Here is a 27867-nt window from a genome sequence, read left to right as displayed (position 1 = left end):
TCTATCTATCTACCTGGATTGAAGGATGTTATCATCAGTTTCCTGGGCAAGCTTCTGTCCAACCATTGAATTCACTACTCTCACATTACCTATCTATCTATCTACTATCTAACAAGCTATCTATCCATCTACCTGGATTGAAGGATATTATCATCAGTTTCCTGGGCAAGCTTCTGACCAACCATTGAATTCACTACTCTCACATTACCTACCTATCTATCTACTATCTAACTAGCTATCTATCTATCTACCTGGATTGAAGGATATTATCATCAGTTTCCTGGGCAAGCTTATGTCCAACCATTGAATTCACTTCTCTCACATTACCTATCTATCTATCTATCTACTATCTAACTAGCTATCTATCCATCTACCTGGATTGAAGGATATTATCATCAGTTTCCTGGGCAAGCTTATGTCCAACCATTGAATTCACGACTCTCACATTACCTATCGATCTATCTACTATCTAACTAGCTATCTATCCATCTACCTGGATTGAAGGATGTTATCATCAGTTTCCTGGGCAAGCTTATGTCCAACCATTGAATTCACGACTCTCACATTACCTATCTATCTATCTACTATCTAACTAGCTATCTATCCATCTACCTGGATTGAAGGATGTTATCATCAGTTTCCTGGGCAAGCTTATGTCCAACCATTGAATTCACTTCTCTCACATTACCTATCTATCTATCTACTATCTAACTAGCTATCTATCCATCTACCTGGATTGAAGGATGTTATCATCAGTTTCCTGGGCAAGCTTATGTCCAACCATTGAATTCACTTCTCTCACATTACCTATCTATCTATCTACTATCTAACTAGCTATCTATCCATCTACCTGGATTGAAGGATGTTATCATCAGTTTCCTGGGCAAGCTTATGTCCAACCATTGAATTCACGACTCTCACATTACCTATCTATCTATCTACTATCTAACTAGCTATCTATCCATCTACCTGGATTGAAGGATATTATCATCAGTTTCCTGGGCAAGCTTCTGTCCAACCATTGAATTCACGACTCTCACATTACCTATCTATCTATCTACTATCTAACAAGCTATCTATCTATCTACCTGGATTGAAGGATATTATCATCAGTTTCCTGGGCAAGCTTCTGACCAACCATTGAATTCACGACTCTCACATTACCTATCTATCTATCTACTATATAACTAGCTATCTATCCATCTACCTGGATTGAAGGATGTTATCATCAGTTTCCTGGGCAAGCTTCTGACCAACCATTGAATTCACTACTCTCACATTACCTATCTATCTATCTACTATCTAACTAGCTATCTATCCATCTACCTGGATTGAAGGATATTATCATCAGTTTCCTGGGCAAGCTTCTGTCCAACCATTGAATTCACTTGTCTCACATTACCTATCTATCTATCTATCTACTATCTAACTAGCTATCTATCTATCTACCTGGATTGAAGGATATTATCATCAGTTTCCTGGGCAAGCTTCTGTCCAACCATTGAATTCACCTGTCTCACATCTTCAACCTAAAATATTAAAGTTTTAATATTTTAGCACATTGGACTGGAAATTATACAGGTACTTGTAGGCTTAAAAACTTTAATAACCTTAATAGGTTGGTTAGAAATAGCTGTGTCCAAACCTATCAACCAATATTCTTTGTCTACAAAAGAGGTAAATCTATTTATCATCATTAAGGATGTGCCTCAATTTACTGTTCATTGTCTTTTCAATAGTAATTTCTCAAGGACATCCAAATTAATTAGACCAATCTTTAATAGGACATTTGAAAATTGTTAATAATCTCTTTTTTGTCAGTGTTTTAATAGTTGAAAAAAAGTTGAAAATTGCGGGAAAAAAGGTTGAAATGTCCATTTCGTTCAAATTATCCTCTCGTTTTTTGATCGTTAATGACGCGCAGGTTTTTCAAGTTACATACAAATCCTTTAAAACCCTGAAAATATGGCAGGATGGGGTCGCGAAAAATCATATAAATGATTTAAATATGCTTTAATCCTGTTAAAAATATCCAATAAATATAAAACATTATACTTGTACTATGCAAAGACAGGGATCTAAAGGGATAAGACAATTGTTGATAAATTGATGTGTACATCCCTAATGATGATACACAAAATTACCCCTTCTGTAGATTACAATTAGTGGTTGAAACATTTGGACACTCAACTAAATGAACCAACCAATCAAAATTCAATAAAGTCCCAAAGGTTGTTAGGAAACATTATCATAAGACTTTGGGGACTGTGTAATAAAAAGCCCAATGTCCCCTCCCTGCCTGATTTAAAGACAAATAATACCCATATTATTACTATAATAAAAGAGCCCTAGTCCCCAATAATTTATTAGTGTATGCACATCATTTGTTATGCTAATGAATGTGACCCCCTTATTATATAATAATAATAATAATATTGGTATTTGGGATATTTTCTTACTGCTTTGTTCTTATTCATTTTATTTTAGCAAATATAATCAGGGATCTAAAGGGATAAGACAAAAAAATTGATGTACATTCCCAATAATGATACACAAAATTATCCCTTCTGTAGATGTATGAACACTCAACTAAACGAACCAACCAATCAAAATTCATTATGGTCCCCAAAGTTTACAACAAATTAGAAAACGTTATTATAAAACTTTGGGGACTAATGCAATAAACAGTCCATTGTCCCATCTATTTCTGAAATCTAGTACTTATATGAATAATTTCAAGATAATGTCATCCTTGTTTTTGGAAAAACAACTTTTAATAAAATTAAACCTATTTAGCCAGAAAAAAATTGAATAATATTTATTTTTTTTTAAATACTAGCGGCTGTGCCCTGTATTTAAAGGTGGACAAAAAAAGCCCAAAACCATCTAAGAAATCTTAAGCTTCAGACATAAAACCATACTACTATATATAATAGGATATACTTATTTAAATTGTAAAAAGAGTCATATTCCTTTAGCAGTTCAGTATGAACTTAAGAATTTAGGTTTATAGCTAATGTTATTTATATTACAAAATAAATATGTTTCAAAATATTCAGAGAGAAAACCTTACACACTGAATTTTTTAACCTTAAAGAATAATAAATCATATAAGTATTAAAGAGTACCACACCAATTTTATTATTCCCAGGCATTTAAAGTGATAAGAAAATGGCTGATAAATTTATGTATAACATTAATGATGATACAAAAAATTACCCCTTCTGTGGATTACAATTAGTGGTTGAAATGTTTGGACAATCAACTTAATTACCTACTAATCAGTATTCGATTCAGTATAAGTCCCCAAAGTTGTCAATCCAACGAATAAGACAACGTTATTATAAAACCTTGGGGACTAGTGTAATAAACAGCCCAATGTCCCATCCCTCCCTTATTTCATATAGAACATTACTTCCTAGTCAAGGTTGTTGCAAGGAATGAACACCTGCACATCTTGTTGCATGATGTTATTTAAAGGATTTAGCAGATTTAGATTTATATTATGCAGATACACTGAGATAATATACAGGGTGTTCTCAATAATTTGTCTAATAAATGTATATACCAGTTAAGTAATACCAAGACATATACATCTCTCAAATACTACAAACCCCAGTTAAAAAACCCAAGCTACTTCACTTTTAAGTTAATTTTTAAAATTTTCGAAAGAAGCTGACTGCTAAATCAAAATCATAGAAATTTTAAATATTATCAAACATAAGAAACTTCAAGGGGCTAAAGTTCATTTTAAAAAAGAGGCTTATTCACAATTTTAATCTAAGTCAAAGGCCTCCAAAGACACTTTACATTGAATTTTTCATGTTTTTTTTTAAATATCTATATGAATTCCCCACTAACCTAGTCGGGGTCAAGCAACTTACAAGAGGGTTTAGGTTGGGTAAACTGTTAGAACTTAGATTAAATCATAGAAATATAGCACATTGATTATTGATAGTTCTTAAGTGGAGAAAGCATAAAGGTTTATTCGTCAAAAAGCGTAAGACAATTCAAAAGGTGGACCCCTGTAGATAGTATACATAAATATATATTTTATACATAGTATATTCTTACCAACCTTATATCATGTCTTATCATTTTCAATATTAAGATTAATATTGAAATAATTTAAGGAAAAAATATTATTATAGAGACTTTTCGGGTATAGTCCTTTCCACGACATCCCTCCATAAGGAGCGATTCTTCGTATTTTTCACAGTAGCTTTTCTCCTATTTCTAGCCCCTGCGGGGGGATCTAACCCTGCGGGGCCAATTACCTAACCCTGTGGGGCAATCACCTAACACAATATAACCTAACCTAACCTAAAATAACCTATAAAAAGCCATTTTAAAAATACGAAGAATCGCTCCTTATGGAGGGATGTCGTGGAAAGGACTATACCCGACTTTTCCGAATATAACTAATAAAATATCAAGCAAACTGTATTTTAACCATTTATTTCAGTCCACCAATTAGTAAAGACGTTTTTTTGATTATACCTGATTGTCAAAGGAACCTCCATGTGTGGTTAAAGATTAACAAACTTAATAAATGCTATAGCCAAACCCTAAATATAGAAAAGCCCCGATTTAAAAAGGGAGAGAAAGAAAGTAAAAACAAAAAAGAAATTTTTGACAAGGAAAATCAAAGTAATTTAATAAGATTCCATATCTTGATACCAAACTTTTCTTTTTACTTAGTTTGGGGGAATATTGAATATGTAATGTTTTACAAAGAGAGGGGACAATGGGTTGTTTAATACACTAGTCCCCAAAGTTTTTAAAATTAAGTTTTCTTATATTTGTTAGCTTAACAACTTTAAGGACTTTAGTGAATTTTGATTTGTTGATTCATTTTGAGTGTTTAAACGCTTCAACCACTAATTTTAATCTACAGAAGTGGTAATTTATTGTACCATCATTCAGGATGAACATCAATTCATCGGCCGTTTTCTTATCCCTTTAGACCCCTGAATGTTTCATGTGCAACATTTATCTTGGAAAGAGAGTCTGTCATATATATGATTTCATATTTGTTAATATTAGGGTTTGTTCATGAAGTTTTAAAATATTAGGGTTTGTTATTCATTTTTTTTAAAAAACAGAATAGTATTCCGAGTTTTTAAAAGTATAAAAACAAGGATGACAACATCCATAAAATATAATAAAGCTGAATATTATATTATAAAAGTACTAATATAAAGAAGTACATATAAAGTTGTTTTGAATATATATTACTATAATTTCAGCCTTTATAAAAAGCTGTAACCAACAACTGAATTAATTCTAAAACATATTTGGTAATTTGAGCAGATTTTTTCAGGGGGCAACGCTTCGTAGCATATACGACCTTTTCATATGCCCCCAAAATATCTTTTAAGATTTATTTCGCTCGTTGGGTTTACCTTATTCCTGCTTTACATATATTTTATTACATATTTAGTATTTTTAGCAATTTTGAGAAGCTAAAATTTGCAAATATTTAAATATATATTTATGTCTACCTATATTTAATGGAATATATAAATAAAACTCGCAGCTGTTGAATTTTTGGAAAATCCACCGCAATTTTTCTACCGCAGTCGAGTTGGTTTTAACAATTAGACGCGCCGCAGCTAAGCTGAATTTACAACAATTTACAGGTAGAAAAAATGGGAATAATGGAAAGACAACGAAGTAGCAGAGATAGTCATATTTTTACATTTTTAGGTTAGGTAAATGTTAATGATTTCACCACAGGATTAGAGCCCTCCGCAGGGGCTAGAAATAGGGGAAAAGCTACTGTAAAAATACGACGAAACCGACTACTGCGTTTTCTTTCCATTATCCAAAATTAGACTTTAAAAATGCTGGTGCCGAGCCCAGATAAATACATGAATGTTAGAATATGATATTTATTCATACAATATATCAACAGAATGTATTTTATTTACACTATCTTGTCTACCAGGGATATAAAGGGATAAGACAATGGTCGATAAATTGATGTACATCCCCCAAGACCTTAAATAAATTTAACCCTTTTAATAGATTACAATTAATGGTTGAAACGTTTGGACACTCAACTTAATGATCCAACCCATCAGAATCAACTTAAAGTCCCCAAAGTTGTTAAGCCAACGAATAAGAAAACGTTATTATAAAACTTTTAGGACTAGTGTAATAAAAACCCCATGAATCAAATGTGACTAAACATAAACAAAGGGGGGGGGGGGTCATTTTTTGACGAAATTCCAAAAAGTTGGGTGCAAGCTTCCAGTCAAATGCGCTTATTAGGTCAAATTGTTCTTAATTATGACCAAAATTGTAGTATAACTAAACGTATAATTAAGAACAGTTTAACCTAATAAGCGCATTTGACGGACGCAAAAAAGGCCCCCCTTATGTTCATCTGCTATAAATTCATTTTTAAGTTGGATGGATTATTAGGTCTGACAGCCCTTCCAGGGTAAGAAATCTATGACTACACTAAAGGAGAAGAACAGGAAAGGAAAAGACAATGGATAAATTTACAGCTAACAAAGGCAATATTTCACACATAAGAATTGGAGGGAACAATGATTTATCACCCATAGCCCTATCTCTGTTTTACTAGGAAAAGAGGGAAAAATTAGAATAAATATTTTGAGTTTTATAGCCCCCAAAATTTCAGTTAGTTCTAAATACTGCTAAGATATAAGTAGCGCAGCTACTCTATTCAGGGTAGGTACGTTCGTCTGTTACTCAAGAAATTCTGTTTGTTTTTAAACAGATTTTAAAAATTGTAATTATCAGTTGTTAAAAATTTTATGATCTATTTCATAAAAATATTGTTTTCAGATTTTTTTAGTGGACTTGAAGACTTAAAACCTTGAATTGAAGAATCGCTACTAATTTTGCTATTTTGAACATGTACTTTGGTTGTTTTATCCGTCATCTAATAGACGCAAACATTTATACACTAGAATATTTAATATAAAAGTCTCTTGAATATATTTGTTTTAATAAATGCAAGGATACAGGGATAGACTAATGGACGATACGTTAATCTTTCCCCCCAACAAATAAGTGTGTAATTAAATTTAGTCTTTGATTGGGTTTAATATAGAGAGAGGGGACTGTAAATTATACACAGGTCCCCAAAGTTTTATAAAAACGTGCTCTCATTTGCTGTGAACATTAAATAAATGTTGATTGTTTGAAAGAACTAACAGTGTCCAATCTTTTCAACCAATAATATAAATCTTAATACGGTGTAATTTTTTGTATCATCATTAAGGATATATATAATATAATTTATCATCCATTGTTTTATCTCTGAAATTCCTGGGACGAAAACATTGTTAGTAATGACGTAGTAGGGGGAAAAGCAGGGAGGGAGGGAACATAGGGCTGTTTATTACACTAGTCCCCAAAGTTTTATGTTTGTAGGTTTAACAACTTATGGAACATCTATTGAATATTGATTGGTAGGTTCATTGAATGGAGTGTCTAAATGTTTCAACCACAATTGCAATCAACAGAAGGGATGAATTTGTATATCAAAGGATGTATATAAATTTTATCATCCATTGTCTAATCCCTTGAAATCCCTGGGGCCGGGAAAAGACTTCTTGGAATTAAATACTTCAACTGATGTTAAAGTTTAAAATAATTAAATATTTAGGAAACACAAAAAGAAAGAATTTAATAACGATAGTAAGCAAATTAAAGATAACATATTGAAAGAACTGCTTTTCAGTAGAAATGAAGTGTCAATAAATCACTAAGTATGACTTGGACATTAAATTCCTGGTTAAAATCATTGGTTTACATCAGGGAGGTAGGGGACCTTAGGCTGTATATTATACCTACTAAAACTAAAAGATACTCAGTCCTTGTATTATGCTTTGATTTAGAATTGTGTTTCAGATATTTTGAAAATAATTTCAATCTTACATAAGTAATAATTTTGTATATATCATAATAAAATGGGGCTGAGGAAGATTGGTATATCAATTTATTGTCCTAATTGACTTATCCTTAATATCCATGGGTAATGGTATCCCATCACCCAGACAAAGAAACTGGTCTGAAGAACACGCCTCAATGTTTTCTTAACAATTGATGTAGAATATACGTGGATATTATGGCAGGAGAAAAATTGTCGTCAATTTAGATTGAAATATACCCTCGCATTTATTGGTCGGGCAGTTTAACCAGTAGGAGGGGAGGGGATGGGATAAAGAAGGAGGATGGGGGATGTCGTTATTGTAGCCCGCTACAGAGTTCACTTTATTATAGAACTTGAAAATCTGGTGTAAGATCCAAGTAATATTAATAAATCCATTCTTAACATTTATATTCTCTCACAAACGATACAGATTGGGGAATTTATATTTCATACACGCCAGTAAAAATAGTATAATAGCCAATAGCCAAATAACAAGTATAGCAACAACCATTCCACAGAAATCTGTCTAAATTATAGAGATGTTTCGTTTATAATAACCTCAATAATTAATGGTTCATAGAATCCATATTCCAAAATTTTTAGAGTTGCTACACTGTAAAAATTGTACCTAACTGCTAAAAGCATCATCAAGTTTAAAGCCGATAGAACAAGTAATTCGGCTTAGTTAGTGGAAAGAATCCAGTTTTTAATCGCAGTAAAAAGAATTCGGATTTTGCGATATAAAACATTTAATTTGTTTATTTGACGCGAACACCCTGGGGATAATTTCTTGATTAAGATTAAACAGAGCAACACAGTCTCAATTTTACACACATTTTGTACGGATGACAAAAATATTAGGCTGTCTCAAAAACTAAATTTTTAACATCAATGTCTAACTGACCAGTGATCTAAAAGTATAAGACAATGTCCGATAAATTAAACAGAGCAACACAGTCTCAATTTTACACACATTTTCCACGGATGACAAAAATATTAGGCCGTCTCAAAAACAAAAATTTTTATATCAATGTCTAACTGACCAAAGATCTAAAGGGATAAGACAATGGCCGATAAATTAAACAGAGCAACACAATCTCAATTTTACACACATTTTGTACGGATGACAAAAAAAATTAGGCTGTCTCAATTAGAAATCTCTTAAAAGCAAAGCTACCATTTTACTAGGGGGGGGGGGGGGGGTAATAACATTGAAACTTAAACCGTGAGCAAAATGGTCTAATATTGAGCCTAGTCCTATAGATACTACATCTAAATGAAAAAAAAATTTATTTTAAGGTTAGGTAAGACTAGGCTTATGTACCAAGTTTCAAGTGTCTAGCTCAATATTTAGACAAAAAAAAAATAATTTTAAAGAAATATTGTTTTTTAATTGTTGAAAGGCAGCCAACAAGGTTTGGAACACAGGGAGGGAAGGGACATTTGAATGTAGATTAAATTTACCCTCAAAGTTTGATAAATCCGTTCTCGTATTCGTGAGCTCAAAAAGATTTAAAGGGTTTCTATTAATTCAAGATTGGTTGCAACTTGTTTATTTCAATATTAAACTACAGTAAGGGCAATTTTGTTTATTCTAAATGGAAAAGTACATTGTTATCTTAAAAGAAAATTAAAATTGAGAGATAGAATTAAAGACATTAAGATAGAAATAAAGATTTAATGAATAATTACTATTAGTTAACTTTGGAAATTAATGGTAATACATAGGATATCTTTTCGAAATAAAAAAGCTAAAATGATATAAAATTTTAGAAAGATAGATCATTACTTATTAGATAGCAAAAACAAGATAAATAATTACGATAGTAAGATAGATAGTAATTATCAATTTACTTTTAATAATAAGATAGCTAGATATATAATAGGATGACTGACTACATGGATAATAAGATAGCAAGATAGATAGTTATGTAAGGTAATAGTACATCATTGTTGTTATGTTGCTTCAGGATAGATAGATAATTATAAGATAGATAATAAGATAGCAAGATAGATAGTTATGCAAGTTAATAGTACAGTATTGTTGTTATGTTGCTTCAGGATAGATAGATAATTATAAGATAGATAATAGAATACCTAGATATATAATAAGATAGCAAGATAGATAGTTATGCAAGGTATTAGTACAGCATTGCTGTTATGTTGCTTCAGGACAGATAGATAATTTTAGGATATATATTTGGATAGCAGATAGATAATAAGATAGCAAGATAGATAGTTATGCAACGTAATAGTACAGTATTGTTATTATGTTGCTTCAGGATAGATAGATAATTAAAGATAGATAATAAAATAGCAAGATAGATAGTTATGCAAGGTAACAGGGGCGTCCAAGCTTTTTTTTTTGGGGGGGGTAAAAAATTTTAGGGGGGGGGGGTAATTCGTGTTTGGGGGGGGTAAAATGGCGCGCGAAGCGCGCCGAAATTTTTTTTTACCCCCCCCAAAATTTTTACCCCAGGGGTAAAATTTGATTGGGGGGGGTAATTACCCCCCCTAAAGTCTGTTGGGGGGGGGTAAATACTCCCCCCAAATCTGTTGGGGGGGTAATTACCCCCCCCAAACTAATTTACCCCGGGGGTAAAATTTTTGGGGGGGGTAATTTAATTATGTAAAAAAAGCACCTACCTAATCTATTAAGTTAATAAGTACTATCCTATAACATAAAGTAGTAAGTAAGGTTTATTTGACTATAGCTTCAGATTTCATTACTTTTAATACTGAGTTCTCCTTTTTAGGAAAGCTTCACATAGATCCCATGATGGTTCCACACTATTATAGGTCAATCCTTTGAGTGGTTTTAGGCTATTTTTCTCCTCCCTTTTTACCCTTTAGAAAACACGAGTTCTTAGATGCTAAGGGCGCCACTACTATTCAAATATATAGTAGTATCTCATTCTTTAGAACATAAAAATACAATAATTAACTCACTAACCAATGAACCAATATGATTATACTTTAAAGTGAAGCGTCTTATAGGTCCTGGTAAGTTTTATAACTAGTTTTGAGACACCCTGACATCCTCCCAAAAGAAATCGCCTATAGAAATTCTTTTTCATTATTTAATGAAATATTTAATTTAGTTAGGTATCTATTTTATGGAATCTTCAGTGCTTTACAATTACATCATAGATCCCCGGGATGGTTTTAGCCCTTATAAAGGCCCAAGCAAATAAAACATGATCAAACTATTAAATTTTTTGTTATCATGGTTAAGAACTGTTTTAACTGGTTGGACTATATTGGGGTATAGTCCCTTTTGTGGCAACGCTCTTTAAGGGGCGTTTCTTCGTTTTTTTCACACAAGCTTCTCTCCTATTTCTAGCCCCTGCGGAGGGCCAATTGCTTAACCATGTGGGGCAATCACCTAAACCAATATAACCTATCCTAAAATAAACTATCAGTAAAATTTTTTTTTAAAGAACATTCAATTTGGGGGGGGTAAATACCCCACCCAAAAAATTTTTGGGTATAGTCCTTTCCACGACATCCCTCCATAAGGAGCGATTAGTCGTATTTTTAAAATGGCTTTTTATAGGTTATTTTAGGTTAGGTTAGGTTATATTGTGTTAGGTGATTGCCCCACAGGGTTAGGTAATTGGCCCCGCAGGGTTAGAGCCCCCCGCAGGGGCTAGAAATAGGAGAAAAGCTACTGTGAAAAATACGAAGAATCGCTCCTTATGGAGGGATGTCGTGGAAAGGACTATACCCAAATTTTTTTTAAAGAACATTTATTTTGGGGGGGGTAATTACCCCCCCCAAAATGGTTTGGGGGGGGTTAAATACCCCCCCCAAAATCGTTGGGGGTGCCTACGGCACCCCCAAGGTAGGGGTAATTTTTTTTTGGGGGGGTTATTGTTCACAAAATTTTGGGGGTGCCTACGGCACCCCCAAAATCGTTTGGGGGTGCCAAATGGCCCATTACCCCCCCCCCTTGGACGCCTATGCAAGGTAATAGTACATCATTGTTGTTATGTTGCTTCAGGATAGATAGATAATTATAAGATAGATAATAAGATAGCTAGATAGATAATAAGATAGCAAGATAGATAGTTATGCAAGGTAATAGTACACAGTATTGTTGTTATGTTGCTTCAGGAAAAATTGATGGTTTAAATGCAATGAAAACTTTGACGTTCTTCATACAATAACACCTATAAATATTTTGAAATATCCAAAAATGAGTTTAATGAATTAAAACTCACATAGTAAATCTAAGTTAAAAGCTATTTCATTCAAAAATGTATGACTTTATTCCAATGCATCTATATAAAATAAATCTTCAAATTTGCTAATTAATATTATATTAGTATTGTATTAATACCTAACATTTTGCACTCTATACCTTGCCAAAATATTAGTTAATTTAAAACAGCCAAAATACAGAGATCTAAAGGGATAAGATAATGGTCGATAAATTGATGTACATCCCCAATGATGATTCACAAAACCATCCCTACTGTAGATTTTAATTAGTGGTTTAAAAGTTTGAACATTCAACTTAATAAACAAATCAATCATAACTCCATGAAAGTCCCCAAAGTTGTTAAGCCAACATATAAGAAAACGTTTTTATAAAATTTTGCGGACTAGTGTAATAAACAGCCCTTTCTCCCCCCTCTTTTTGCCATAATTGTAAATCTTACTGGTTTTAGTGAAACTTTACCTAGCCAATGAAAAAACTATTTTGCCTTCATTATTTCCATGAAAAATATTTTTCTATTAACATTAGTAACTTTGTAGGCATACCAACCAACAAAAATAATAATAGTATCATTGAAAAAACACCAAACTAACTAAAGTTTGCCTCTCTGTGCTTATTATTACATCATCCCTAGGTAGGTAAGCTTTAATATTGTTGTTTCTATTTTAACTTAGTTCTTTAGTACGCAAATAATAATATAATTAACGTAACAAAGCTCTGCAAATTTTAAAAACAAGAATGACAGCATCCATAAACAGTAAACAACGTAGAACCAAACAACTCTGGGGACTTTTATTGATTTTTTATTGGTTGGTTCATTAAGTTGAATGTCCAAAAGTTCCAACAAATAAAAGTAATCTACAACAGGGATAATTTTGTGTATCATCATTGGGATGAACATCAATTTATAGACCATTGTCCTGTCCATTTAGATCCTTGGCATAAAAGGTTCCAAAATGTTCTGCAAATTTTAGAAACAAGGATGACAACATCCATAAACAACGTACTAACACTATAGTAGCTCAAAGTCCTTTTTTAAAAATAAAACCTACCCTAGAATGCTGACCCAGGGAAGAGGAGGTTGGTGACAGCCCCAGAGGGTTGGTGAGGCCGCAGCTGTCCTGTGGCAGCTGCTGACCCTTGCTGTTGGACCTGTCTGTCCTGCTGGTGTCTCTAGTCTCCTGGTGGTGATGGTGACTGCTGTTTCGCAGCCCATTTGATCGAGATCCTTAAAAAGATAAATAATATAATTAATAACTAAGTAATAACTGCTTGGGGCAGCCTCAAGGGGCTGTCTCAGGATAAGGACAGAACAACGGGTGAACTAACAAATACAGCCGTCGGCCCCTATGGGGTCACAAGATTGCAGGTATCAATTTCGTGAGAGTTCCTTCGTAGAGAACATAAATTTGGAAAAATCGTACAGAAAGTTCGTATTCATAATCCCAAAAAAGTGGGGTTATTTCAAGGGCGTCCAAGTTTTTTCATTTTGGGGGGTTAAAATTCCAAATTTTGTGGGGAGGCCTATGGCAACCCGAATTTAATTTTTTTTTTTGGGGGGGGGGTAATCTTTACATTATATAGGCAAGGACGTCCAAGCTTTTTATCTTTTAGGGAGGTAAACATTTAATTTCAAAATATTGGTTTTTATTTATTCTTCTTATAGTATCATATTGGTATAACCTTTTTTATTATACCTTATACAATAATACTTCTTTTTGAGGTTAACAAACTTTAAAATTTTTTGGAGTTTAAAAGTTAGAGTCTTCTCCTGAATTTTAAAAAAGGTGGGGTCTGTTCCCTTTATCCCCCCTATGTAAACGCCCGTTTGGAGAGAAAGGAAGTAGTAGACAACAGGTGCAGATCATGGTGTTCATACATTTACCGTTAAATTAAAAAGAATAATAATAATAAATTATTGATTAGCAATGTTTTTTCTACATATTTTCATTTATTATTCAAATAAATCTTGTGAAAATTATAATTATAATTTTTTGGACAAAACCAGTCTCCTCTAAACTGAGAGTCCAGTTATTTTTTCTTAGCTGTAATGTATAAACACCTAATGTCAAACTATGTCGTTATGATATTAAGTCCTTCACACATTTCTGCAAATTAACAATATAGCAAATGTTTATGTATCCTAATATTGAAAACATAATATAAAAAGTTAAGAAATGTATCTATTATATTCACATATTGAACAATTTACAATATGTCATTAATATTTTCTGCTAAAGTTTATTGCATTTCATCTTCTTTTGTTGTCTTCTAGTCTAGTTTTCATAAACTAAATTATTTTTTGAGTTTTTGAATAGCACATTTATTTTGTTATAAGAATGAAACACCATAATAATAAATATGAGTGACCTATCAAGTTTATGAGAAGTGCAATTTAAGAGAAAAGCTACTCTATAATTCACCTTGCCAATCTTTTTGTCAGGAAAATATGCGTTAAAATACATAAATAAATATGTGATAAACATGTCTTGTCCTTAAACAGCATCCTCTAATTAATCAGTTTTGCAGCAAATTACTTAAAATTTTGTCAAGACTTTTCTATGGACTTTTATGTACGTTTATAATATACTAGTGAATCGGTGGTGCAGGCACCACCTAAAAAATTATATTCTACGTTATCTCACTTCTGAATATTAACCCTATTCTTCCATTGACCTATCCCCGACTATTAACCTTTTTTCTTCCATTGACCTATCCCCGACTATTAACCTTTTTTCTTCAATTGACCTATCCCCGACTATTAACCTTTTTTTCTTCCATTGACCTATCCCCGACTATTAACCTTTTTTTCTTCCATTGAGCTATCCCTGTATATTAACCTTTTTTTCTTCCATTGACCTATCCCCAACTATTAAACTTTTTTCTTCCATTAACCTATCCCCGACTATTAATTTTCTTTTCTTCTATTGACCTATCCCCGACTATTAACCTTTTTTTCTTCCATTGACCTATCCCCGAATATTAACTTTTTTTCTTCCATTGACCTATCCCCGAATATTAACTTTTTTCTTCCATTGACCTATCCCCGACTATTAATAATTTTTCTTCCATTGACCTATCCCCGACTATTAATCATTTTTCTTCCATTGACCTATCCCCGACTATTAATCATTTTTCTTCCATTGACCTATCCCCGACTATTAACTTTTTTTCTTCCATTGACCTATACCCGACTATTAATCATTTTTCTTCCATTGACCTATCCCCGACTATTAACTTTTTTTCTTCCATTGACCTATCCCCGAATATTAACTTTTTTTCTTCCATTGACCTATCCCCAAATATTAACTTTTTTCTTCCATTGACCTATTCCCGACTATTAATAATTTTTCTTCCATTGACCTGCCCCGACTATTAATCATTTTTTTTTCAATTGACCTATCCCCGACTATTAATCATTTTTCTTCCATTGACCTATCCCCGACTATTAATCTTATTTCTTCCATTGATCTATCCCCGACTATTAATCTTATTTCTTCCATTGACCTATCCCCGACTATTAATCTTATTTCTTCCATTGACCTATCCCCGACTATTAATCTTATTTCTTCTATTGACCTATCCCTCAATCTCTCTCTCTCAATTAACAAGGACAATGTTGATTCATGGAAAAGTATATTTAGTTCAGAACCTAAGGGTTAGGATTTGGCTCAATACACGATGGAGGGATTTATCTTTTAGGTTACTAAAGTAATCATCTCTTCCCCTATTAATGACATTGTTTGCAAAAGCAAAATGTTGACTGTTCAATAATTTCGAAGTAAGTTTTCACAAAATTTTTTTCCTATTTGACATGTAAAACTATTGCTTTAGAAAACCTATTTGTAAAGTAGTTGCGCTGCAGAAGGTATTAATAATATTCGGTGAGAACTGTCCTCCTATTTTTTATTGTAACTCCTCCCACTCTTTCACTCCGTCATAAAAAAACCCGAAGCTACTCTATAACTCAAGTGAGCATTCAAAGAGAATAACATAAAAGAAAATTTAGTGACTTTTTATAATGAAGATGCGAAATAAAGTAAATAATTTGAATATAAATTCGCTGTTAATTTGTTGCAAATACTCCTTATATTCCTTATTGTACTCTTAATTTGAGATAGTAAGTATACCAAAACAAGCAGAACTCTACGTTATTCACTAACGGACGGATTAACCGACCAGATACAAAAAAAATGTGGCTTTTAAAAATTGCAGATATAAGAATTATTTAATTTAAATTTCGTATAAGAATTAAAGTGTTTGGGTATATATAGAATGAAAATTAGCCTTTGATTGTTTAAGCTGTGCAATTATAGTAATATTCATCCTTGTTTTTAATTGTAATACTTTCTTGTTGTCATGAAACAGTGTTCTGACAATTCTTCTTAAGTTCATTTTTAAGTATTAAATTTACTTAAATATTCTTTCTAAAATTAAACCAAAAAGTATGTTTCCATGCAAATAAGATATTTATACGATTTTATTTTATTGTGTCACAAAAAATATTTAAAATTTGAAAAAGGCTTTCATTTTATTGTTTTTTTTTGCATGAAAGTATTTGTATTTATAAAAAAGAAAAATGTAAACTCTTATTGTTATACCATATCAACCCTTAAAATAGATTAGTAGATGTCAGTCTTATTGAATCAGATAATAATAATATAACATTAATTTAATTTGCTAAAATATATAAACACTTATATATAGATACAGGAAGGATGTAGAAACAGAAGTTTATTACCCTATTTTCAAGAAGATTTAATCAAGGATACCAATGTAAAAGTTAACAAAATATATAATTCTTTACAAAAACACACACACACTTACAAAATATTGTCTTAGGTTAGGCAAATTTAGAGTTATAGGAGTTTTACAGAGATAGTCCGTCCCCAAATTAGAAACAATGGTAAATGATGGGATATGTAGGTATGAGTTAAAGCACACAAACTTTTTTTTTTATCTTTTCATTAAATCCAATTAAGTTGCACTTTAAAAAAGGTGTTGTATTAAATTTTGTACCTGATAGTATTAATCCTTAAAAAATTTTTATTATATGCAGCTGTTTGTAATTCTACCATACTCACAGAGTTCAGGGATAAGTAAATGTAAAAAAAAATTTCTTAAAAATTGATTTCAAGCTTTAAACATAGAAATTTGTATAGTAAAGAAAATGTTGATTATGTTATTATTTGTTGTGATTATGTTAACATTTGTTGGCATATACTTGTTTAATGTACTCTGAGATACTTTTACCTATTTTAAGACTTTTGAAAATATATATATATAGATCTAACTTTAAAAAAACTTAAAATTACCTTTAAATAATAGATTTATTCTTTAATTAAAATTTAAATTTATTGTAGTAATTAATTTCAATATTTTTGATCAATTTGCGTATCATATTATTTGAACTATCATGAATAGATCACGACGAAAAAACTTTCGTACGAAATTTCTATACGTTCGAAAATCCCAGTGATCACCGGTCACAATCACTATACGTGATTGAGAAGGAAGCACGTATTCCCTTTCACGACGATAATCTGTAGGAATTCTGTGTAATGATTGCATTTTTAAATAATATTGAAACAACTATAAATAATAATTATTATCATCTAATTTGTCATATTATTTTGCCTCTATTAGTTGTATGTAAAATTGTAGCTAAGGGTCTAACATCCATTTTCCTATGGTTTGTCAATCCCTTAGATAGCCGCTAGGCTATATTATATGCAATATTGTACCTATAAAAGAATACCGAAATAAATTATAAATTAAGTTTTAGATAGTTGAATAAGCGTTATTTTTTGTACTTAGAGGGTAATTAATTGGCTCAAAAAGTTTGGGTACTTTCATTGAATTTTGAAAGGGTCCATATTTCACGCCTGATTTTATGAAGTTTGTTGACACATAGAAAACTATAATTTTTAATTGGTGGAAATGTAAAGGCAAAATGAACAAAAAAGTTAAAAAAAACGGAAACACCATCAAATTCCTGAGATTTAGGATGTTTTATTTTATATTTAAAAATCTTTTTTGAAAAAATTGTACCTGAAATATCTTGGGAAGAGTGCTTGGCAGAAGCTGCGCTAGTAAGCTCCTGGTGGCTTCTTGTTAGATCTAAATAGATAGATAGATAGATAGAGTAGTTGTGCTAGTAAGCTCCTGGTGGCTCCTTGTTAGATCTAGATAGATAGATAGATAGATAGAGTAGCTGTGCTAGTAAGCTCCTGGTGGCTCCTTGTTAGATCTAGATAGATAGATATAGTAGCTGTGCTAGTAAGCTCCTGGTGGCTCCTTCTTAGATCTAGATAGATAGATAGAGTAGCTGTGCTAGTAAGCTCCTTGTGGCTCCTTGTTAGATCTAGATAGATAGATATAGTAGCTGTGCTAGTAAGCTCCTGGTGGCTTCTTGTTAGATCTAAATAGATAGATAGATAGATAGAGTAGCAGTGCTAGTAAGCTCCTGGTGGCTCCTTGTTAGATCTAGATAGATAGATAGAGTAGCTGTGCTAGTAAGCTCCTGGTGGCTCCTTGTTAGATCTAGATAGATAGATAGAGTAGCTGTGCTAGTAAGCTCCTGGTGGCTCCTTGTTAGATCTAGATAGATAGATATAGTAGCTGTGCTAGTAAGCTCCTGGTGGCTCCTTGTTAGATCTAAATAGATAGAAAGAGTAGCTGTGCTAGTAAGCTCCTGGTGGCTCCTTGTTAGATCTAGATAGATAGATAGAGTAGCTGTGCTAGTAAGCTCCCGGTGGCTCCTTGTTAGATCTAGATAGATAGATAGATTGATAGAGTAGCTGTGCTAGTAAGCTCCAGGTGGCTCCTTGTTAGATCTAGATAGATAGATAGATTGATAGAGTAGCTGTGCTTGTAAGCTCCTGGTGGCTCCTTGTTAGATCTAGATAGATAGATAGATAGAGTAGCTGTGCTAGTAAGCTCCTGGTGGCTCCTAGTCAGATCTAGATAGATTGATAGATAGAGTAGCTGTGCTAGTAAGCTCCAGGTGGCTCCTAGTCAGATCTAGATAGATTGATAGATAGATTAACAATATGAATACAGCATGACCCTCGAAAAAGTATTTTTAAGCATCTGCAGCTCTTATTTCTCAATGAATTATCAAAAAATGCATATGTCCTTGTTCTCTATAGTATTCCACGTAAGTAGATATAAAAATATTTTTTTTACCTCCATTAACACCGGAGATTTTTAGTGCTAAAGTTTTGAAAAAGTGACTGAGGAAAAAGTAACTTTTAACATGAAACGACTTTTTTAGCAAAATTAAGCTAGAAATCCTTTTATTTTTGTTACTAGCAGAAACTTTATACAAAAATGAAATAAAAAATTTAGTTTTTGAGTAAAAAGCATTTTTTTACACATATTTTTTGAGTCTTTTTAGTTTAATGATATTTTGAAAAACTTACTTATTAGGCAAAATTGTTTAAGATTAAAAAACCAAATAAATCTCTATGAATATAGCAGGAAAATTGTTTTTGTTTCACAATCCTAACTTTAATAACAAAAAAGTTATAAAGAAAATAAAAATAAACATAATGATTTTTTAGTCTAAAAAGCTTAATTTACCCCCTATTAAATAATTGAGATGTCAGAAAAGTAGGCGGAGCAACTGTCATAATTAATCCTTTTCTATAAATAAGGGTTAATAAATAACCTAAAATTTGCAAATAATCAATTCATTCAGTAGTATTTTTTGCCATTAAAAATTTATATTTTTTTGTGGAATAAAAAAGAAATATTTAGTTAACTTGTTTTTCTTTGTGTCTCATTATTCAGTTGCCAGAAAAACATAATATAACCATCCAAAAAATAAGAGAAACAAAAAAAAATTCTTTTTCTCAGTCACTTTTTCAAAACTTTAGCTCTAAAAATCTCCGGTGTTAATGGAGGTAAAAAAAATATTTTTATATCTACTTGCGTGGAATACTATGGAGAACAAGGACATATGCATCTTTTAATAATTCATTGAGAAATAAGGGCTGCAGATGCTTAAAAATACTTTTTCGAGGGTCATGCTGTAGATAGATATACCTGTTTTATTCTGTTGTGGACAAGAAGATCTAGAATTAGGTAGACTGGCACCCTTGCCTGTATATCCAGAATCTGTACTGTTCTGACAAGAGCTATCATCTGGTGGGTCCTGCAAAAAGAATATAAAACATTTAGACAATAAAGTTCAGCAAAACTACCAATTGGATTTTTTGATAATTAAAACCGGGCATAGTCTCTTTCGAAACAACGGCTCTTAAGGGCGTTGCGTCGCATTTTACAATACTTGGCTCTATCCCTGCGGGGCCAATTGCCTAACACTGCGGGGCAATCACCTAACCTAACCTAAAATAAGCTACTGTGAAAATACGATGAAACGCCCCTAAAGAGGCGTTGTCCCTTTAAACCTTAGGGATATATGATTGTTAAGGAAGGGATTAGACATTGGACTCTAAAGCTTACACTGGTACCCAAAGTTTTGTGGACACTTTATACTATTTGCTGGCTCAAAAACGTTGAGTACTTTTATTAAATCTAGTTGATCCTTTTCAATCTAATAGTGTCCAAACTTTTCAACCACAATATACAAAAGGGGTAATTTTGTTTGCCATCATTAGAAGTATAAACATCAAATTATCGTGCATTGTCTTATCTCTTAAGATTCCTTATGACTGCCAACTTAGGAATCTTAAGGGATAAGACAATGGCCGATAAACTGATGTACATCCCCAATGATCATACACAAAATTATCCCTTCTGTAGATTAAAATTAGTTGCTGTAACGTTTGAACCAAAGTCCCCAAAAATTGTCTCATCCCTCTTTATGATGCCAACTCAAGGTATTATAAAAAATACTTTTAGCGCGCAATTTATCAATGTTTACTGTCTGAAAGTTGTACATAATTTCTTGTGTAGAAAAATATAAAATTCCTGTTGTCTAAAACTTGGAACAAAGAGAATTTGACCCAAAAATAAGAAAGTTTATATCTAACCAAAGAACAAAGATGTTATTGTGACTAAACGAAAACTATGACTTATTCTATGTTATCCGTAAATAAATCTTTATTATTTGCGAAGCTATTCTATAATTTACTTTCTCTGTTCGTTCTTAGGCAAAATTATAATTCAATCGTATGTTTTACATAAAGCATCTATTCTACATATATCTTAATTGGTATGTCAGTCTATCTGTTATGCTCAAAGGTTCATTAAATTTTTACATAATAAATATTTTTTTCTCAACTGGTATTGAATATCTACTCGTTAACTCAATTTGTTTGTCTGTCCATCAATCAATACCGCCTTTGAGGAGGTAAGTACGTGCGTTATATGGGATTAACTCTGATGCTATTAATGATAGATGTTTCGAGTTTTAAAAAATCTATTTCACATTTCATTGAGAAGTATAAACTTATTAAAATAAAATACTTTATGAGTCATAAAAAAAATCTATTTTAAGTCTTAAGAAAATGAAAATCATTCTAAAAATAGAAAAATGTATGACGCAATACCTATTGCTTCATTATTCTTAAATCTATTTTCTAAGATGTAATTAGAAGAACTACCTAAACATTTTATTTGTCTAAAATTGCGGATTATCATTAACCTTTGAAAAATATTAACGGCTTTATTGACTTAAAAATTCCTAAAGTTAAACAATATGTACATTGTAAATCCTTTATTATAAAGTAGTAAGCTTTTTTTGTCTGCAGCGAAGGATCTCGCTTATCACTGAATCGATAAAATTTTCATTTAAGTAAAGCTTCTTATAGGTCCCCGGATGGTTTTAGGCTAATTTACTTTTATACAAAAAAGTCGTTGTATGGTTTTAAGCTATTTTTCTGCCCTTATATATCCCTTCTAGATACTTGGGACACAGCCGCTAGTATAAATATATATTATGTTAATAATAATGTACTAGAGTTTGGCTCGATATAATTATCTCCCTATTGGCTAGTTTTCTATATGCATATCTATTTCTCAATAAATCTATTTTCCTCACCCGGCATTACTATCTAAAAGAAAGTAAATATTTAATAATTTAAATGATTTTAAAAAGATTTTTTAAATTATATTTTTTTCTTTACATTACCATCACCAAAGGGTTAATGATGATGATTACAATTTTAGTTTAATATTTGACCACACAAAATGTCGCCACAATCGAATTCTTTTAAAACAGAGTTTTCTTAAATTTATTATATTATAAATTTAAATTTTCTTTTTTATGATTGGAAATTAAATACATCAATATAAGGTAAATAGCAACATGAAATGAAAAAAATGAATTCATTTTTAATAAAGTAAAATAATGGGTCTTATCGTTCTGGGCAATGAGAGTTTATTATGGATTGTTGGAGCACTATGAGTTTTGATCATATATTCCTTGGAAAACTTGAGCTCGTTTATAGACATTTATTTCCTATATAGATCTGACATGGATCTTGAAGCAATTAAGCAGGCCGTTTTGTACATGTTAAAAATTGGAAGATTTCATTAAATAAAAGTTATCGCAAATATACTTAGTAAATGACGATGTTTTGGTCATATGAAATAAAATATTGTTATGACTCATCTTATGTACAATATCAGGGAGGGAGGGGCCAATGGGATGATTCTTATGCCCCTAAATGTGCCCTTAATTTCAGAGAGAGAGCGGATAATGGACTGTTTATTACACTAGTCCCCAAAGTTTTAAAGTAGCGTTTTCGTATTCGTTTGCTTAAAAACTTTGGGTACTTCTAGTTAATTCTGAATGGTTGGATCCTTAAGTTTAGTGTCCAATCGTTTCAACCATTAATTTGAATCTACAGAATGGGTATTTTCATGGGGGATGTACATCAATATATCGGCCATTGTCTTATCCCTTTAGATCCCTGCCTAAATTTGACACTACAAGAAACAAAATAAAGTTGGGGGAAGATAAATATATTTTCACATTTTCCCATCCCTGTCTCCCTGAATGTCTAGAGATTGTGAGTAAGAAAATTTGGTTAAACCGGGGAAAACCAGATTTGTAATACATATCAGGGATCTAGAGGGATAAGACAATGGTCGATAAATTGATGTACATCTCCAATGATGATACACAAAATTTACCCTTCTGAAGATTAAAGTTAAACGAATAAGACAACGTGGTTATAAAACTTTGGGTACCAGTGTAATTTATAGTTCAATCTGATGGTTTTAGGCTATGTTATTTTTATAAAAAAAATGTCTATGTATGGTTCTAGGCTATTTTTCTGCACCTCAATATCCCTCCGAATATAGAGCCCTCTAGATGATAGTGGCGCAGAATAATGAATAAAAGAACAATTAAATATTACCTGATTTAAAAGATCTTTATGGTCATGATGTTTGAAGAACTCTTGTAATACTTTTCTTGTTTCACTTGTCTCATAACTGAAAATATAGCAATATAGATATAGATATAGATAGATAGACGGATGTTTGAAGAACTCTGGTAATACTTTTCTTGTTTCACTTGTCTCATAACTAAAACGATAGAAAGATAGATGTCAGATAGCAAATAGATACCTATTCAGATCCAGGAAGGTGGGGGACAATGGGCTGTTTATTATACTAGTCCCCAAAGTTTTATAATAACGTTTTCTTATTCGTTGGCCTAGCATTTTTTTGGAACTTTATTAAATTTTGATTGATTGGTTGGTTTATTCAGTTGAGTGTTCAAACGTTTCAGCAAGTGACTTTAGTTTACAGTAATTTTGTGAGCCATCATTGAAGATATATATAAATTTATCGTCCATTGTCTTATCCCTTCAGATCCCTGCATAAATATCTTGCATAACTTTAAAGCTGATTCGGAAAGTTAGCAGGGATCTAAAGGGATAAGACAATTGCTGATAAATTTATGTACGTCCCCAATGAAGATACCCAAAATTACCCCTTCTCTAGATTAAAATTATTGGTTGAAACGTTGAAACACTCAAATTAATTAACCAACCAATCAAAATTTACTGAAGTCCTCCAAGTTGTTAAGTCAACAAATTAGAAAACGTTATTATAAAACTTTAGGGACTAGTGTAATAAACAGCCCATTATCCTCTCTCTCTCTGTGGAAAGCTAGACAAACAAAATCAAAATTCTAATTTTAGATTGTAATCATAATAAAAACACATCTCAGAAAATATTTTGTAACCCTGAAATCTAAGTTTTCCTATCAACAAGGATGACAGCATTTATAAAAGCTTTAGCTAATCAAATCAGACAGACAGAAATATATATTGACAAGTATATAAATTAACAACAAATCCATGTAAATATAAATTTCTTGGATACAGGATGTTTAATCGTCCCAAAAATCATTATATCTTTAAAATTAGTTAAATAGGATAAGAAATAATAGTTGTAAAAATAGTTTAAATACAACATACTTTTAAATTAGATACGCTTTCAAATTTATACCTAACTATTACAGGAATCATCATACCAGGAATAAAATCAATATGACAATTATAATATGCCTAAATTTACAATAAACGCAATAACTAGAACACACGGATAAGCTTTAGTTGAAGAAAAACTTTCTTAATTGAGTGATTCTTTTGATGACATTTTCCTTCTTTAATAAATGACAGTTCCTTTTTTATTAATCACAACAAAAAGTATTGTTAAAGTATCATACTGAACCCAGGGAGAGAGGGGACAATAGGCTGTTTATTACACTAGTCCCCAAAGTTTTATAATAACATTTTCTTATTTGTTGACTAAACAACTTTGGGGACTTATTTTGAATTTTGATTGGTTGATTCATTAGGTTGAGTGTCCAAACGTTTCAACCTGGAGAGGGAGTGGACGATTGACAGTAATTTGTACTGGTCACCAAAGATTTATAACCACTTTCTCTGATTAATTAGCTTTACAATTTTAGATACTATCATTAAATCTGGATTAATTTTAACAGTTTTCAAACTTACTAATAATAATTTTATTCTAAAAAAGGGGTAATTTAGTTTATCATTAATTGGAGCACATCAATTTATAATTCATTGTTTTATCCCTTAAAATTCATGCTTTCCCTGTGAAGTTTAAAACACGATTCAATGCTTTATCCAAAGATAAATACATTAAATTAACTAATCCAAGTCATTTATTGCCTTTTATTAAATACGTTATATTTTTCTTTCATTGGCCAATCCTTATATCCATGATTTGTTTAAAATTACATAAGCTCTGCTGCAGTATATAAAGTTTAGGGCAACTACTTCATAATATCTATCTATAACCGTTATGTAAGAATGGCACTTACGCCAGTCTTGTGATTTTTTTTATTAGAAATAGTTGCGATTTTTTCCAGCAAATTTTCCTCAGACATAAAAGTTCTTGGTATAACAGTTCAGCTCTTTTAATCGATAGATATTTGGATGTTGCACCACATTTTCATATTAGTGATGCTCACAGCTGGATACTATAACGATTTCCTCTATCCACCCCCATTACTCAATTCCCTTCCCGCCTACTGGTTGAATGAATTGACCAATAAATGAGGATCATACTAGCTAGCTAAATTGACGACAAATTTTCCCCTGTCAATATATTCACGTATATCTTACAGAGCTGGATCTTTAAATCATTTTAGTGGTGAGCCAGATCGGGAGGAGCCAACTTTTCATCAATGAGAGCACAGCATTTAATAAAATGCAGCGCTGTGGTTGGCTGAAATTCGGCGCACCCCGATCTGGCTCACCACTAAAATGATTTAAAGATCCAGCTCATGTATCAATTGCTCTTATCAAGATCTGCAAGAATAAAATTTTGGATTGTTTTAAAACACATTTTAATAAGCATATAACCAACCCTTTGCAAAACAATAAGTTATAGTCAATGAAAATTCATCCTACTCTTACTTATAACGCAGGTATTTAAAGGGATTAGGCAATGGACAATAAATTGATATACACATTATTTACAACCAGTTATGATAAGTTTGGATACTTATAGTTTTCAACCATCCAATCAAAATTCATCAAAAGTTCCCAAAGTTTTGAAAAAGGTAACGTGATTAAAATATTTGGGTACTAATGCAATTTACATTACAATGTCCCCCCCCCCCTGCTTATAGGCCATACATTGCCCAAGAAATAGAGAGGGAGGGGGCAATGGACTGTTTATTACACTAGTCCCCAAAAAGAGGGAGGTCATTTTCTAGTAAATCCCGTAAAGGTGTGTGTTATAAGGCCTAAAAATAGTAGTAGAACGATAAGGTGCTCTATATATTTGTATTCCCTATTGAATAGAACAATAGGGAAGAAATTTTTTTTTTTTTTTTGATAACCTTTCCTGGAATATCTTTAAAAAATAAGAAATTTCTATCAAACGCTTTGTTTGGCTCAAACTGACACAAATAAAAAAAAATATAATTATAATAAATCAACCTGTAAAGAATGACTTCTTCCTTTGTTTAATGGTATAGATTGTTCTTAACCTTTACCTTGTACCTATAGAAAACATTATTATTATAATTATATTTCTTTTAAATTTTTGTCAGTTTGAGCCAAACAAAGCGTTTGATAGAAATTTCGTATTTTTTAAAGATATTCCAGGTACGGTTATCAAAAAAAAAAAAAAAATTCCCTATTGTTCTATTCAATAGGGAATACAAATATATAGAGCACCTTATCGTTCTACTACTATTTTTAGGCCTTATAACACACACCTTTACTGGATTTACTAGAAAATGACCTCCCTCTTTATAATAACGTTGGCTTAACAATTTGGTGGTTTTTAGTGAATTTTTATTGGTTGGTTCTTTTAAATAAGTGTTCAAACGTTTGAACCATAATCTACAGAAGTGGACATTTTGTTAGCATTAATGGGGTAGTACATCAATTTATCGGCCATGGCCATATCCCTTTAGATCCCTGCCAATAAATACAAAAAAAATGCAGGAATTGGCATAAACCATATCGTACCTATAATCTGTCTTGTGTTTATAGGTGATCCTCGGATCCTGGTGGTGCAGCGGGTTCATCCTGCCAGACTGCTGCCGGCCCTCCGTCTGGCCGCGGACATGCTTGTGGTCAGCACCTGACAGCTCAGCTGCGTGGTGCAGCGTGCTCGTCATGCTGCTGGGTTCAGCTGACAGCTGCTGCTGCTCGAGTGATGATGCGTTGGCGAAGTTGGGCGATTTTTCGTCCTGCGATTGCGGATTTTCCTAAATTGAATTATATATATCATTTTATTTTTTTTTGAGATTTTTATTATACTTTAAAATCCAAAATAATAACAAACCTTTTAACTAACAATCAATTTAACTATTAATCCATCTACTATCTATTTATCCACATATCCATCTATCTAACTATCTATCTATCTATTACTAACCTGGTCTAAATTTTGTTCAACAGCTGAGATATTGGTAGTTGTGACTCTCTTAGGAAAACCAGGTAGTTTTCTAACTATCTATCTTCCTTACTAGTATCTATATATCTATCTATCTATCTATCTATCTATCTATCTATAGCATACCTGGTCTAAATTTTGTTCAACAGCTGAGATATTGGTAGTTGTGACTCTCTTAGGAAAACCAGGTAGTTTTCTAACTATCTATCTTCCTTACTAGTATCTATATATCTATCTATCTATCTATCTATAGCATACCTGGTCTAAATTTTGTTCAACAGCTGAGATATTGGTAGTTGTGACTCTCTTAGGAAAACCAGGTAGTTTTCTAACTATCTATCTTCCTTACTAGTATCTATATATC

General features: G+C 31.9%; 1 protein-coding gene across 14 annotated transcripts in view; it reads right to left on the bottom strand.

The window, feature by feature from the left end:
• The window catches only part of LOC145314724 (uncharacterized), a 215204-nt gene that overhangs the window by 85259 nt on the left and 102078 nt on the right, over positions 1–27867 (bottom strand). For all 14 annotated transcript variants that reach the window (XM_080154756.1, XM_080154757.1, XM_080154758.1 and 11 more), the window contains 6 exons: positions 27074–27315; positions 23468–23543; positions 20184–20292; positions 18186–18254; positions 13187–13362; positions 1450–1529 (listed from right to left, as the gene is read on the bottom strand). In XM_080154756.1, the coding sequence (XP_080010882.1) occupies positions 1450–1529; positions 13187–13362; positions 18186–18254; positions 20184–20292; positions 23468–23543; positions 27074–27315 (752 nt within the window). The remainder of the gene's footprint in view (positions 1–1449; positions 1530–13186; positions 13363–18185; positions 18255–20183; positions 20293–23467; positions 23544–27073; positions 27316–27867) is intronic.

This window comes from Acartia tonsa, chromosome 3 (assembly GCF_053477335.1).
Source record: "Acartia tonsa isolate MP-2025a chromosome 3, ASM5347733v1, whole genome shotgun sequence".
Classification (NCBI taxonomy): Eukaryota; Metazoa; Arthropoda; class Copepoda; order Calanoida; family Acartiidae; genus Acartia; species Acartia tonsa.
This window is presented reverse-complemented; position numbering and strand designations above follow the sequence as displayed.